Source organism: Coregonus clupeaformis, chromosome 13, assembly GCF_020615455.1.
Source record: "Coregonus clupeaformis isolate EN_2021a chromosome 13, ASM2061545v1, whole genome shotgun sequence".
NCBI lineage: Eukaryota > Metazoa > Chordata > Actinopteri > Salmoniformes > Salmonidae > Coregonus > Coregonus clupeaformis.
Window position 1 is genome coordinate 15,599,024 of NC_059204.1, and position 16,372 is coordinate 15,615,395.

A 16,372-nucleotide genomic window follows, 5' to 3' on the forward strand; every position below is an offset into this window, starting at 1 on the left:
CATGCTCATCCATTGTAGTGGAGCAATGCATATCATAGATTCTTATTCATATTAATATTGTAGTATTTTACGTAGTCCTGAATATAACCCTGTTCATTTTCTGGTAAGTACTGTAGCTTGTGTATGTTTGCTTTATGAAAGCGCAATCCATTGCCCTAATGATATGCTTTATTTCCGCATTGTTTGTTTCTTTTTGCATTTGTTTGTGTGCAGTATTCATCGATGTAAAATATATTATAAAGTATTTGCACAATGTTTGATTGATTTGACTGTCTTTCCACTGCCTTTTGCTTTGTCTTACAACTGTCAACAATAGTGAGAGTGGGTAAGCGAAAGACACATATAGGGTCATATATGCATATAGACCCTTACAGGCAGTGAAATGAAAACAAGCATCTTTATTTAAAGTTGCCATATCTTATTTTGGGGAAAGGTTGGTGACATGAACCAGGTTCTCTAATGGTTGACCTGTTTATTCAACTTTATGATTTTTGATTGATGCACCATTAGATTGCTTCATGTTCTGATGTTAAGATTGGATTAGTGTAGCATGACGTGATTGGCATGTCTGGTGTGTTGTCCTAATATGGGTAATATATGTATCAGCTCACCTCTAATATAGTATCTTAGATGGCTGATACAGTTAAAGTCGGAAGTTTACATACACTTAGGTTGGAGTCATTAAAACTCATTTTTCAACCACTCCACAAATGTCTTGTTAACAAACTATAGCTTTGGCAAGTCGGTTGGGACATCTACTTTGTGCATGACACAAGTAATTTTTTCAACAATTGTTTCCAGACAGATTATTTCACTGTATCACAATTCCAGTGGGTCAGAAGTTTATATACACTAAGTTGACTGTGCCTTTAAACAGCTTGGAAAATTCCAGAAAATGATGTCATGGCTTTAGAAGCTTCTGATAGGCTAATTGAAATAATTTGAGTCAATTGGAGGTGTACCTGTGGATGTATTTCAAGGCCTACCTTCAAACTCAGTGCCTCTTTGCTTGACATCATGGGAAAATCAAAATAAATCAGCCAAGACCTCCGAAAAAAAAATGTAGACCTCCACAAGTCTGGTTCATCCTTGGGAGCAATTTCCAACCGCCTGAAGGTACCACGTTAATCTGTACAAACAATAGTACGCAAGTATAAACACCATGGGACCACGCAGCCGTCATACCGCTCAGGAAGGAGACGCGTTCTGTCTCCTAGAGATGAACGTACTTTGGTGCGAAAAGTACAAATCAATCCCAGAACAACAGCAAAGGACCTTGTGAAAATGCTGGAGGAAACAGGTACAAAAGTATCTAAATCCACAGTAAAACGAGTCCTATATCGACATAACCTGAAAGGCCGCTCCGCAAGGAAGAAGCCACTGCTCCAAAACCGCAATAAAGTCAGACTGCAGTTCGCAACTGCGCATGGGGACAAAGATCGTACTTTTTGGAGAAATGTCCTCTGGTCTGATGAAACAAAAATAGAACTGTTTGGCCATAATGACCGGGGGTGGCAGCATCATGCTGTGGGGGTGCTTTGCTGCAGGAGGGACTGGTGCACTTCACAAAATCGATGGCATCATGAGGAAGGAAAATTATGTGGATATATTGAAGCAACATCTCAAGACATCAGTCAGGAAGTTAAAGCTTGGTCGCAAATGGGTCTTCCAAATGGACAATGACCCCAAGCATACTTCCAAAGTTGTGGCAAAATGGCATAAGGACAACAAAGTCAAGGTATTGGAGTGGCCATCACAAAGCCATGACCTCAATCCTATACAAAATTTGTGGGCAGAACTGAAAAAGTGTGTGCGAGCAAGGAGGCCTACAAATCTGACTCAGTTACACCAGCTCTGTCAGGAGGAATGGGCCAAGATTCACCCAACTTATTGTGGGAAGCTTGTGGAAGGCTACCCAAAACGTTTGACCCAAGTGTGATGTGTGATTTGAAGGAGTCAGGCGCAGGAGGATAAATCACAGTATACAGTGTTTGTTCCGTAATACAGGCGCACTGGAACAAACATGCACATGGGGAAAATACCCCGGCAATACAAAATACTGAGCTCAAACGAGCTACTAATCCTCACAATTAACAATCACCCACAAGGACAAGGGGGCAGAGGGAACACTTAAACACGTACTAATGAGGGGAATATGAACCAGGTGTGTGTAATTGAAAAGACAAGACAAATGGAATGATGAGATATGGAGCGGCAGTGGCTAGAAAGCCGGTGACGACGAATGCCGAAGCCTGCCCGAACAAGGAGGGGAGGCAGCTTCGGAGGAAGTCGTGACAGTACCCCCCCTTGATGCGCAGCTCCAGCAGTGCTGACCCTGGCCTCGGGGACGTCCAGGAGGACGCGGGGCAGGGCGAGCCGAGCCGGATGGCGACGGTGGAAATCCCGCAACAGGGAGGGATCGAGGATATCCCTCACTGGGACCCAGCACCGTTCCTCCGGACCGTACCCCTCCCACTCCACGAGGTACTGAAAGCCCCCCACCCGACGCCTCGAATCCAGGATGGAATGGACGGAGTATGCCGGGGCCCCCTTGATGTCCAGAGGAGGCGGAGGGACCTCCTGCAACTCAGACTCCTGGAGCGGACCAGCCACCACCGGCCTGAGGAGAGACACATGAAACGAGGGGTTAAGATGGTAATCATTGGGGAGTAATAACCTATAGGTAACCTCATTGATTCTCCTCAGGACTTTGAACGGCCCCACAAACCGCGGGCTCAGCTTCCGGCAGGGCAGGCGGAGGGGCAGATTCCGGGTCGAGAGCCAGACCCGATCACCCGGTACAAAGACCTGGGCCTCACTGCGGTGGCGGTCAGCGTTAGGCTTCTGACGACGTACAGCGCGCTGGAGATGGACGTGGGCAGCGTCCCACGTCTCCTACGCGCGCCAAAACCAGTCATCCACCACAGGAGCCTCGGCCTGGCTCTAGTGCCACGGTGCCAGAACCGGTTGGTAACCTAAAACACATTGGAATGGCGTTAGGTTAGTGGCGGAGTGACGGAGAGAGTTCTGGGCATATTTTGCCCATGGCAAGAACACTGACCACACCCCCAGCCAGTCCTGGCAGTAAGACTGCAGGAACCTACCCTCATCCTGTTTTACCCATTCCACCTGCCCATTAGAGTCGGGGTGGAAACCAGAGGTGAGGCTGACCGAGACCCCCAGACGTTCCATGAACGCCTTCCAGACCTTGGATGTGAACTGGGGACCCCTGTCAGACACTATATCCTCTGGTACACCGTAGTGCCGGAATACGTGTGTAAACAGGGCCTCCGCAGTTTGCAGGGCCGTGGGGAGACCGGGCAGAGGAAGGAGGCGGCAGGCCTTGGAAAAGCGGTCCACAACAACCAGGATGGTGGTGTTACCTTGGGAGAGGGGAAGATCGGTAAGGAAATCAACCCTCAGGTGAGACCATGGTCGTTGTGGAACTGGTAAAGGTTGTAACTTACCCGCTGGGAGGTGCCTAGGTGCCTTTCTCTGGGTGCACACCGAGCAGGAGGAGACATACACCCTCACGTCCTTAGACAAGGTAGGCCACCAGTACTTTCCGGTCAGGCAGCGCACTGTACGACCGATACCTGAGTGACCAGAGGAGGGTGACGTGTGTGCCCAGTAGATCAGACGGTCATGGATAAGAGCAGGAACCTACTGCAGCCCAGCTGGACACATTTACATTTACATTTAAGTCATTTAGCAGACGCTCTTATCCACTGAGGTGGAGATGGCTCTGTGCGTAACGCCTGCTCTATATCCGTGTCCATCGCCCATAGTACCAGCGCCACAATGCAGGAGGCCGGGAGTATGGGGGTGTTGTCTCTGGGCCTCTCCTCTGTGTCATACAGCCATGACAATGCGTCTGCCTTCACGTTCTTCGTACCCGGGATGTATGATAGTGTGAAATCAAACCGGGTGAAGAATAGGGCCCACCGGCCTGGCGAGGATTCAGCCTCCTCGCTGCCCGGATGTACTCCAGGTTACGGTGGCCCGTCCAGACGAGAAAAGGGTGTTTCGCCCCTTCGAGCGAATGCCTCCACACGGTCAGGGCTCGGACAACAGCCAACAGATCCCGATCACCAACGTCGTAGTTCTGTTCTGCCGGGCTGAGCTTCTTAGAGAAGAAGGCACAGGGGCGGAGCTTGGGTGGCGTGCCCGAGCGTTGAGATAGGACAGCGCCTATCCCTACCTCGGACGCAACCATCTCCATTATGAACGGTAGTGATGGATCGGGGTGGGCCAGTACCGGGGCTGAGGTGAACAGACCCCTCAGGTTACTGAAGGCCCTGTCCGCCTCAGCAGACCAGCAGAGCCGGGACGGCCCACCCTTCAACAGAGATGTAATGGGAGCTGCGACCTTGCCAAAGCCCCAGATAAACCTCCGATAGTAGTTGGCGAAGCCAATAAAGCGCTGCACCTCCTTAACCGTGTTTGGAGTCGGCCAATTACGCACGGCTGAAATGTGATCTCCCTCCATCTCTACACCGGAGTTGATAATGCGGTATCCGAGGAAGGAGACGGACTGCTGGAAAAACCGACACTTTTCTGCCTTTGCATAAAGGTCATTTTCCAACAGTCGGGCCAGCACTTTACGAACCAGGGACACATGCTCGGCGCGCGTAGTGGAATACACCAGAATGTCATCGATGTAGACCACTACACCGCGACCAAGCATGTCCCGAAACACCTTGTTCACTGGACTGGAAGACGGATGGAGCATTCATCAAACCGTAGGGCATCACCAGGTATTCATAATGCCCCGTGGTTGTGCTGAATGCTGTCTTCCACTCATCCCCCTCTTGGACACACACCAGGTTGTACACACTCCGGAGATCTAATTTGGTGAAGAAACGTGCCCCATGCATTGACTCGATCACTGAAGGAATGAGGGGGAGAGGATAACTAAATCATATCGTCTCCTTGTTCAGTGATCGATAATCAATGCAAGGGCGCAGACCGCCGTCTTTCTTCTTCACAAAAAAGAAACTCGAGGAGGCGGGAGAAGTGGAGAGACATATAAACCCCTGGCACAGGGACTCGGTGACGTATGTCTCCATAGCCTCCGTTTCAGCCTGTGACAGGGGACACACATGATTACTGGGAGGCACAGCGTCTACCCGGAGGTTTAAAGCGCAATCCCCCGCCCGATGAGGTGGTAACTTGGTCGCCTGCGTTTTGGAAAACGCGTGCGCCAAATCGAAGTATTCGGGGGGAATGCGCACGGTGGAGGTACTGTCTGGACTTTCCACCGTGGTTGCACCAACGGAAACACAGAGACACCTACCCTGACACTCTCGCGACCACCCCGTGAGAACCCTCTGCGGCCATGAGAATGTGGGGTTGTGGAGTGCTAACCAAGGGATACCTAGTACCACAGGGAAAGCAGGAGACTCAATGATAAAAAACGTGACTTGCTCGCAATGAGTCTCGTGGGTAACCATGGTGATTGGTGCGGTAACTTCCCTAACAAACCCGGACCCTAATGGTCAACTGTCAAGTGCTCTGATGGGGAGTGGAATGGATAGGGGAACCAATGAAATGCCTAGACTGTGTGAGAATGCCCTGCGCCTGAATTGACTAGCGCCTTACACTGGGGAACTACAATGTGATCAGGAAAGTGGATGGGTAGGGTACAGTGCACATCAGAGGGCTCTGAACAAGTGTGGGTGTTCGATACCTGGGGTGATGTGAGAGTGCCCTGCCTGCCGCCTCCAGACCCAAAATAACGCTGACGACATTGTGCGGTGTAATGTCCCTTCGTGCCACCAGAGTGTCACTGGCGCTGTCGTCCTCCGCTCTCTCGCGGCTCCACCCAGCTCCATCAGCTCGTGATCCGAGTTGGCCGGGGTTGGAACGGGCAGAACCCCTCCAGGATGTCCTCTGGCCACCAGCAGGTTGTCCAAACAGATGGCCATGTCCACCAGTTGCGTGAAGGACAACATGGTGTCCCGGCAGGCTAGCTCCCTTCGGACGTCCTCCCGCAGATGGCACCGGAAGTGGTCGATAAGGGCCTGCTCGTTCCACCCGGACCCAGCTGCTAGAGTCCGAAACTCCAAGGCAAAGTCCTGCGCAGTCCTCGTCCCCTGCCTCAGGTGGACCAGCCGCTCGCAAGCCTCTCGACCTTCGGGCGGGTGATCGAAGACAGCCCGAAAGAGGCGAGCGAACTCCCCGTAGTTGTCCAATGCGGCTCCTCCTTCATTCCAGACCGCATTGGCCCACTCCAGGGCTTTCCCCGAGAGGCAGGAGACGAGGGCGTACACCTTCTCCCGCTCCGATGGGGCCGGCCTGATGCTGGAGAAGTAGAGCTCCAGTTGGAGGAGGAATCCCTGGCAGAGAGCAGCTGTCCCGTCGAACTCCCGTGGTCGGGATATATGGATCCCTCTGGGTGCTGGGGTGTAGGTGGCTGGATCCGGTTGCCCAGCTGGTCTCGACAGATCGGGTCCTCTCCTCTCCAGGCGTTGGGACGACCTGGAGAACCCAATCGATTGCTTCTCCCAAGCTGGCTAGCATTGTTGAGTGCTCCTGGACCCGTGCCACGACTCCAGGCATGCACTCCTCTCCTGCTGACTCCATAGTGGGTGGGTGATTCTGGGATGCGTGATTTGAAGGAGTCAGGTGCAGGAGGGTAAATCACAGTATACAGAGTTTATTCCGTAATCCAGCATAACCAGTCCAGTGCGCAAAACAGGCGCACTGGAACAAACATGCACACGGGGAAAATACCCCGGCAATACAAAATACTGAGCTCAACCGAGCTACTAATCCTCACAATTAACAATCACACACAAGGATAAGGGGGCAGAGGGAACACTTAAACACGTACTAATGAGGGGAATATGAACCAGGTGTGTGTAATTGAAAAGACAAGACAAATGGAATGATGAGATATGGAGCGGCAGTGGCTAGAAAGCCGGTGACGACGAATGCCGAAGCCTGCTCGGACAAGGAGGGGAGGCGGCTTCGGAGGAAGTCGTGACACCAGGTTAAACAATGTAATGGCAATGCTACCAAATACTAATTGAGTGTATGTAAACTTCTGACCCACTGGGAATGTGATGAAAGAAATAAAAGCTGAAATAAATCATTATCTCTACTATTATTCTGACATTTCACATTCTTAAAATAAAGTGGAGATCCTAACTGACCTAAGACAGGGAATTTTTACTAGGTTTAAATGTCAGGAATTGTGAAAAACTGAGTTTACATACACCTTAGCCAAATACATTTAAACTTCCGACTTCAACTGTCCATGCATTGGTGTGTCTAACATATTAACTTAGATAGTAACTGACAGTTGTTTATCGGTTGAATGCAACTAATGCAATGCTGTGTGATTTCCCTAGGCCCAAGTTTGTGTTCTTTGATAATCAGACCATCAACTTATTTTTAGTCATAACATATTAAAACAAGTGCTCAAATTAGTTGTCACTGATGTATTTGAAGTAGAATATGTCATGATTTGGCCCAGAGCCTGCTAAAAGAACAACAACACACTTGAGGCCCGGAGGGAAGCAGTCTGACATTCTGAAGTTATGGATGAAAGGTTGGAGATAAAGGCTGACTCTCTCTTTAACTCCCTCTCTCTTCCCGTTTTTTTTTCCCTCCCCCTCTAACTTTCTCTCCACTCTCTCTGTCTTCCTTATTCTCTCTCTCTTCCTTCTCTTTCCTTCGTTCCAGACACCATGACTAGCGGCTCAGGCCTGGGCACAGGGGCCATCGTGGGGATCCTCATCGTGGTCTTTGTGCTGCTGCTGGTGGGTGTCGACGTGACCTGCTACTTCCTCAACAAGTGTGGCTTCCTCATGTGCATTGCCGTAAATTTTTGCGGCAAGTCTGGACCTGGAGCAAAGAACAAGGACATCGAGGAGGGCAAGGCGGCATTCATGTGAGTCTCTCTTCTTCTCTGCTCCCTGGCTCCCTGGCTCCCTTGCTTTTCTCTCTGAAATGATGTATGCACTTTGAGCAGTAGCTACTCCCAGACACTAGACCACAGTTTGGCAGTGCAGAATTGCAGAGTGTTTTTAACCAAAACGACTCACTACAGTATACTTGTACTGCACCAGCATTAATTCAAAACACTTTTTCCCCTTACAGGAAGGACGAGTCAAAGGAGCCCATCGTGGAGGTGAGGACAGAGGACCGCACCCCTAACCATGAGGGGGGGGGGCCCACAGAGCCCAACGAGACCACCCCTCTTACAGAGCCAGAGTGAGTACTCCAGCACTGGCTGTGGGTAGACCCACTGCACTAGGGTTGCCTTCCACTGGCAAACCCATACTAATCGTGTAATATGTCTATGCATAAGACATACTTCTTATTCCATAATGACAGCAGTTGAGCGTTTTGATCATGTGTTTGCTGACATATTGGCTAAACGAATTGATAAAAGAATGGGAGAATGGAATATCAAAACCAGATACTGAAGATGTGCCCTGATGTTTGTTGTTTACGCTGATGGTAACAAACATAGCTAGTTGTTACACGTACCAGCCTTAAACACTTAATAACCTTAAACTGATTTTGGTTTAATTTGCTTTAGTTTGCTTAAGATGCACATTAACGTTTTGAATCTCTAGTTCTTTGCTTTATCACTGCATGTAGCACTCACTCTGGATGTGTGTTTGTACCTTGGTCTCCCCTCCCTACCCCTCCCTGCTCTCTCTCTTTCCTCTCTCACCCTCTCGCTGCTCGATGGCTCGTCTCTTTCCTGTTCTCCTCCTCTCCTCACAGACCCACTGCTGACACTACTGCCACGGTGGTGGACTTGCTACCCTCTATCGCCACTAACTCTGACCCCGTCACTGAAAGCTTTAGCACAGCTCAGAACAGCCCAGCTAGCGAGAGTACCACCCTCACTTCCAGCACAGCTGCCCCAACCCTTGCCCTGACCGAGGCCAAAACTGCCCCCAAAGCCTACCCTAAAAGCACCCCTGCCCCCATCCCCCAGTCCAGCACGCCCAAAGCTAGCGCCCCCGCTCCTCAGCCTGCAGCCCAATCTGACGTGGCTCCCCTCGTCGACCTAAGCGAGGCTCCTAAAGCCACGCCCTTGTCCGACCCCAAGCCCGCCACCCCCGCAGCCCCTTCCTTAGAGCCAGCCAAGGCCCCCTCCAACCTCTCCTCTGCCAAAGCCGATGCCGCTCCACAGAGCCAGCCCGAGCCCGTCCAAAGCACCCCTGCCAGCGACAGTCAGAATAAGGACTTACAGATAGACAGCCTGGCCAAGGATGTGTTTGATGCCCTGAGCAAAAGCTCCAAGGCCCCAGCAGACTCCACTGCTGCTCCCGCACCGGCCAAGGACGAGTATGACCTCCTCCCTTCCTCTTAGGCTGTTTTATTATGTGTATGTTTTCGCTCACCCACCTCCACCACCACCCTCCACCACCACCACCTACTGTATCCTCTGTCTGTTCTCATAGTTTTGGGCAACCTCCCTTTCTGTTACACGCTCACTCACTCTTTTTCTCTCAATCACTACACTACTGCTGCAGCCATTCAATTAGCTACATCGCCACGGGTGACACCTAAAGCTTTAAATAGAAATGGCTGTGATAGGAGAAAACAACTCAGGATGGATCAATAACATTGTAGTTACTCCACAATACTAACCTATTTGACAGAGTGAACAGAAGGAAGCCTGTAAAATATACATATATTCCAAAACATGCATCCTGTTTGCAACAAGACACTAAAGTAATACTGCAAAACATGTGGCAAAGCAATTCACTTTTTTGTCCTGAATACAAAGTGTTATGTGTGGAGCAAATCCAATACAACACATTACTGGATACCACTCTCCATATTTTTAAGCATAGTGGTGGCTGCATCATCTTATGGGTATTGTTGTAATCGTTAAGGACTGGGACGTTTTTCAGGATAAGAAATAAACGATATGGAGCTAAGAACAGGCAAAATCCTAGAGGAAAACCTGGTTCAGTCTGCTTTCCACCAGACACTGGGAGATGAATTCACCTTTCAGCAGGACTATAACCTAAAGCACAAGGCCAAATCTACACTGGAGTTGCTTACCAAGAAGTGAATGTTCCTGAGTGGCCGAGTTACAGTTTTGACTTAAATCTACTTGAAAATGGTTGTCTAGCAATGATCAACAACCAATTTGACAGAGCTTGTGGAATGCTCTTAGAGACTTACCCAGAAAGACTCACAGCTGTAATTGCTGCAAAAGGTGCTTCTACAAAGTATTGACTCAGCAGTGTGATATTTCTGTATTTCATTTTCAATAAATTTGCAAAAATTTCTAAAAACATGTTTTCACTTTGTCATTATGGGGTATTGTGTGTAGATGGGTGAGAAATAAAAAATCTATTTAATCGATTTTGTTATTCAGGCTGTAACACAGCAAAATGTGGAATACGTCAAAGGGTATGAATACTTTCTGAAGGCACTGTATGATAATTTTTCATGAAGTAATTTGGATGTAAAACTATGTTTTCCTTAAGAGTAGCTTTAGTGTAGCTTAACATCTTCCAGTGTGAAGTAATTGGTAGCTTTGTAAACTATATTTTGAGAGTAGCTTCCCCAACACTGACGCCGGCCTCTTTAGTACCCAGGGCTTGTACCCCACCGAACTTGTCTGCAAACAGAGATGTCCGCGGGGCGTAAACTCTTTTGTTTCTTCCTCCCCCTTCTCTTTTTCTTGCTCAGCGGTTTGTTCGCCCCCCATTCTCACTTCGCTGCCTTTGAGTATTGGGGCTCCCGCTTCGTTGACTGCCACTGTCAGCTCTGAGCACCGGGCACCATGGGAAGGGTCCTTGTGCGAACTGCTTTAACCAGTACAGAAAGCGAACAGAGCCTCTCCACCCTCCCATCTTGGAATGGAGGACCGTTTTTATTTTACCTAGGCAGAAGGAAATTGCAGGACTACAGGCTGACTTGGCTCCCCACTGCATGCGCGCGCACACAAACAAAACGCACACACACAAACACACACACACACACACACACACACACAGCTCTCCCCTCCAGCTGACATGTAGCTACAGTGCAGCTGGCAGGTGTAACTGTACATCTGCATCTGGGTGCTAAAACAAACCAGCAACTACTCTGTTTTCATCCATTATATCATCATGTTGGACAGATAGATCCTATCTTCCCTGGCTTCCACTATTACCCACACCAGGGTTCCAATAGCAACAGGGGCAGAGTTCACCATTATTAGTGAGACTTATGGTGTTGCATGTGGAATAAGTTGACTAATTTTTCCCTCTTACTCTCCTGCTAGTCCAGACCAGCCTAGCCTAGTTTCCCCTGCCCGGGCTAAGCCCAGGCTGCTTAACAGACCCTATTATCAATGGTCAGTTTGTCCTCCAGGCGATAACAACGCCACACTTTAATAGCCGTCCAAGGCTGTTACCCTAATTAGCTACATTTACAGTATGCCACCTTAGCAGGATTCGTGGAGAAAAGTCTTTCATGCTCCCAGTTTGTTATCTGAATTGTCTAGCAGCTAATTAGCCCAACTTACCATTTGCTTGGGTGGTCCTGTCATGACGGTATGCTGAGCTGTTGTTGTTGTGTTCCTACGGCAACTTTCGTTTTTCCCCTGTTCCTGTGCTACTCTTTACTGCCAAGGTCAGCCAGTACTGAGATAAATGACCCTGTGACTTTTTCCCCCGTCAGCCAACCTGGTCATTTTATCAGGACGCTACTCTGACAAATTCAACCGCAAGGCGATACAGCACCAGACCTCTGACAGAGAACGCAACCCTGAGGTGACAAAATGTCCACCACAATAGTCCTGTCCTTGTCAGGTTGAAGGTGGCCTGCGGTTTTCCACTCTTTAACTGCGTGCTTTGGCTCTGACACCGCCAAAGAGGAGAGTGCCTTTTCACTGATGCTACTGATGCCCGCTGAGCCGCAAGGTGTTGCGTGGTGTTGTTGAACACACTGTGGCCAGTAGCAGCAGTCCTCCCAGAGAGGGTTATTGTGGACAAGGTAATGGAAGTCCTGACGCTGTCTTAATCAAACCCAAATCTCTGGGATCAGATACCTGTTGTGGAGTCTGGCTGACAGTAAGAGCCAGATCCCAGTGGACTCCAACAAAGCCCAGTCCACCAGGCGGATTGTGTAAATGGTGTAGATAGTTACGAAATACCTTTTCCACTTTGAGGCCGCCACAATGACCCACAATGCCTCTCTGTTGCTAATGGAGGAGACCGGAGAGACTCACTTCTTTATCAGCAATCAGTCACCCCACTTCCTTGTTTACTCTGTGACTTTTCCCCTATATACAGGGGATTTTTATTAAGGGGGTTCATGGGAATAGTACCATACTACTCAGATAGCCTGGGAGTCCTCAGGTTATTTATTTTAAAAAAATGTATTATTATTTTTTTAGGGGGTAGATCAGCTTTAATATTGCAGATAGATTGTAACCTCCACCTTAGTTATCTTGTTGTTATTAGTTGTTGTTATTAGTCCCATCCTTCAGCTCCATTCAACACCTCCCATCTATCTCTTAACACCATCCATATTGGATTTCTATTTGCCATATATTTTTCAACTGTACTGTGATGTTTCACAAAAGTTCTGAACCCTCAGGCTTAGTTATTACGAGAGAGAGGCCCAGGTGACAAGTAAAATCCTCACTATCTAGCCCATAGCTGTTATTCGTCACCTGAAGTGTTTGTTTGAAGAATATCGTTGAACATAAATGCGACAGTGGAAGAGGTTTATGAAAGCATAGGTCAACCGAGGCACACCGCACCAATTAAGACTCACGCTCTACGGCTTGACCCGTTTTGATCATTCATTAGCAGTTATGATTGGACTCACAGATACAGGATCGGAAGAGAGTATTTTCCCTTGACAGTCAATCAATACAAACTAACCCCTGACTAATCATAGGGTGAAAAGCAATTTGCTGTGAAGTGCACTAGACTGCTCTGTCACATCGGATGAGATACAAGTTCGACTCCATTTCATTGAATTATCAAAGTGCGATCTAAAGCCATTTGTGAAATTGCATGACTAGGCAAAAATGTCTGACCCTGTCACAAAGCTTTTGTACTTTACTGCACTTTTGGAGAGAATGAACTATAGTAATCAGTGCCATCATTTTGTTGCAGTCTCGAAGTGGATGTTCTGTAGTTCAGTCACTGACTTAATGTGGGATTCCTCTCCATTCTCTGTTCTACCCATTCATCATTCACTCCTCCTTCAATTCAGACCAACTGTATCTCCTCTCACAATTGTATTGATGTTCTGTTTCAGTGTGCCATTCCCTCATGTACTGTGTCTCTGTTCTCTCATTTCCCAAATCACCTTGCATTCTCCCATGAAACGTCTGTGGCTTCCGTGTGGCCGTCTTTGATGTCAGGATAGGATAGCAGAGCATATCCTGTTATGTGTGAAACACGTTTGGTTCCAGGGGATACAAATTCCCTCAAAAACCTCAAGCGTCTATTTTACCTCTTTTTTTAAGACAAAAGGCAACATAGAACAGACAGTTGTGTGCTGCAAGAGATAGTGTATTCATCCCTTAAAGAATCTCTCTCTTCTCTGTGTGGTTCTCTCCAGCGGTAAGATTGTGACAGACGATAAAAGTAAAGCGCCAGCGATGGAGACAGAGGTGAAGAAAGCCCCAACCGAGGTGAAGACAGTCCCCAACGAAGCTGTGCAGACTAACGGCAACGAGAGCAAAGCATGATCCCGACCGCGAGAAGGGAGGAGGGGTCGGGGGAGGGTTCACCACAGTCCAGAGGAAAACGGCAAACACATCAAATGACAAAAGCTAAAAAAAAAAAAAAAAAAAAAGGGTATCTTTCTTCAGTGTCTTCTATTAGTTCTCCAAACAAAAGATGAGTTTGTTAGACATGTAGAGTAGGAATAAGACCTCATGCACATGCCTTAGTGTTTCTTTCTTTCTTTATCTGTTATTCCTTTTGTAATTTTCTCTCTTTGTTCACGGGAAGAAGGAAAATCCTTACCTCTAGTTCACTCTCCTTGTCCTCCTTTTGTATATAACATCAAAGTTACCAGTCTTTTAAACGGGACAGAAGCTAAATATCAGTCGGCATAGATAACCATGGGGGATTGTAGCTTTATTTCAGAACAATACCTTTACGATGTGCACACACATAAATCCAACACCTTACCCACACACTATTTCCAGTTATGTTCTCTTTATTATGCAGTATTGCCATCATTATTTCCACTGCTAATTATGGGTACGTTTTTAATGTTTGTCAGGTTTAAATAATGTGCAGAAGTAACTGCTTTTTATTGTATCTTTATTTTTCATGTATAATTTTCAAGAGATAGAGATAGAGCATTAGCATGTCTACTTTGCGGAAAAATATTTTCCCATATGTTCGTCTTTTTTTCTTGAATGTTTACACTATGTTAACTCTGTCCTAAGATTGTGTAGACACAACAAAACAAAAGAAGACACCGCAGAAAGACGATGTTTCATTCCACAGATATTACGCAATTTATTGACTCTAAGATTCTATTTTTTGGTTAATTTGTTTTGTTTTTATTTAGGCAAATATAAGAACACACACTTTCTCTCTCTCACACACATACCTCTATATCTTGGTCATTAAGTCTTCTATTAGAAGCGCTTTGGACCTGTTCCATACTCCAAGGGTTTCAGGGCTCACCTTTAATCCCGGAAATGTTGCAGGTCCCAAGGGCTCACAGGGAGTGACGGGCATACAGAGTAGCACGGCCCACCATCTTGGCTTACGGGAGAATGATGTAATCGAAGGCCGGGTATGAGTGGTAGCAGCTGAATGTACGAACAAAAGCCCTTAAAATAGCCTAGAAACGGTCCTATTTATTCCCCCATTTGATGGCTTTGTCCCATAAACTCAGATTACTGTACCTGTTGCGAACAGCACTTCCGATTTAGTGATTGGGCCTAATCTCAAAATGTAAGGGAAGAAAAAAAGTATGTGTTGTGTTTTTAAGCATATTTTTATGCATATAAAAATTTTTGTGGCCGGATTTATACATTTCTTATTTAAACCATAGTACTCCAGTGTGGATTTGGGAAAATCAAAACAAATATTCAATCTGAACTTTTTGTACAGTGTTTCTCATACTTTAGACTGCAAGCTTGTGCACTGTGAATGCGTGAATATCCTAGTGTGATTACAATGTGTTCTTTGTCATAGAATAAAAAAAATATGCATAGTTTGGTTGTGAAAGGTATAGCTAATAGTACAGACAACAAAAAAGTTGGCAGTAACGAGCAAACAGACAATAACAACATCAACAACAAAAAAAGACTAAGGAGATGGTGCCTTCTGAAACATGTCAAAATGGCGGCATGTGTTCCATCCAGGTCAGTGTCTGCCTGTTCCACCTCTAGGAGGCGAGGGCGAAAGGTTTTGCGTCCTAATAGTTCTGTCCATCGCCATTCCTTTACTGCACGGTCCAAGGAAAACACAGGAAGAGTACTGAAAATGTAGCTGATTTGTAAAGTGTAAAAACAACTCTAAACGGCTGTGTCATTGTGTTATTGAATATACTCGGCTCGAGGAGTTGAAAATGGAGGTGGTCGGTTGTGTCCACATTGTTTTCACATGGCTCCTCAATGACTATTTTTCCATGTGACTAATGCAAAACACAATTTCATCCCCAAACAAACAAGGAAAAACCCCATTCATTCCAATGATTAACTCATGATAACTACACCAAGAGCTAAGTTTCACACAAACACATAACCTTTGACATTATTAAATACTTCCGATCCCAATTGGCTCAAATTACTTGTAGTGTTCACGGTTTGTCCTCAAAACCGAGCATCCCACAATGAAGGTAAAATGTATTTTTTCTTGACCTGAAACAAGCATGCAATGTACTTTTATCTTGGATTGAGATGGATTTCATTGGTGTGGCAGCACTAAAAAGTTCCTGAAATAGGAATTGACCAAGGCTTTATCTGTTGTACATTGATCTTTTGAAGTGTTCTGTAAACTGTTGTCTGTTCCAAACTTTAAGTTTTCTTCAAAATAGACATCAAGTGCTTTTACTCCACAAGGCTATGTAATCTAAAGGGGGAGGTGTGTCAAAATGACACTGTTTCTGATTAAATGTGTATAAACCATACCTAACGATGATGTAATTTTTAAAAACAATATGAAAAAACATGGAGACTGCTGTGGCTTTTGACCTGTATTTTCAAATGCCATGATAATGTGGGACCAATTTCTATATACGTTTACATGAAAATGTTCACCAATGCGCCGTGCCATGAAACTTATTTCAGGAAAAAAGTCAGGGAACAATGCTATACATTTTTGGGGGGATAATTCAGTAAGAAGGGAAAGCACTCTTTCTCTCTGACTTCCTCACTTGCTGAAAGTGACCACTTACCTGAAACAGTTGGCTTGGT

At 46.8% G+C, this 16,372-nt stretch overlaps 1 protein-coding gene across 22 annotated transcripts in view; it reads left to right on the forward strand.

Annotated features, from left to right (window-relative positions):
- Nucleotides 1-16,070, forward strand: part of LOC121579330 (neural cell adhesion molecule 1) — a 320,914-nt gene extending 304,844 nt beyond the window's left edge. For 18 of the 22 annotated variants that reach the window (XM_041893822.2, XM_041893827.2, XM_041893821.2 and 15 more), the window contains 4 exons: nucleotides 7,690-7,897; nucleotides 8,107-8,220; nucleotides 8,743-9,312; nucleotides 13,549-16,070. In XM_041893822.2, the coding sequence (XP_041749756.1) occupies nucleotides 7,690-7,897; nucleotides 8,107-8,220; nucleotides 8,743-9,312; nucleotides 13,549-13,678 (1,022 nt within the window). In that variant the 3' untranslated portion in view covers nucleotides 13,679-16,070. The remainder of the gene's footprint in view (nucleotides 1-7,689; nucleotides 7,898-8,106; nucleotides 8,221-8,742; nucleotides 9,313-13,548) is intronic. The other 4 variants (XM_041893839.2, XM_041893840.2, XM_041893841.2 and 1 more) reach the window with 1 other exon arrangement.
- The last annotated feature ends 302 nt before the right edge of the window (nucleotides 16,071-16,372 follow it).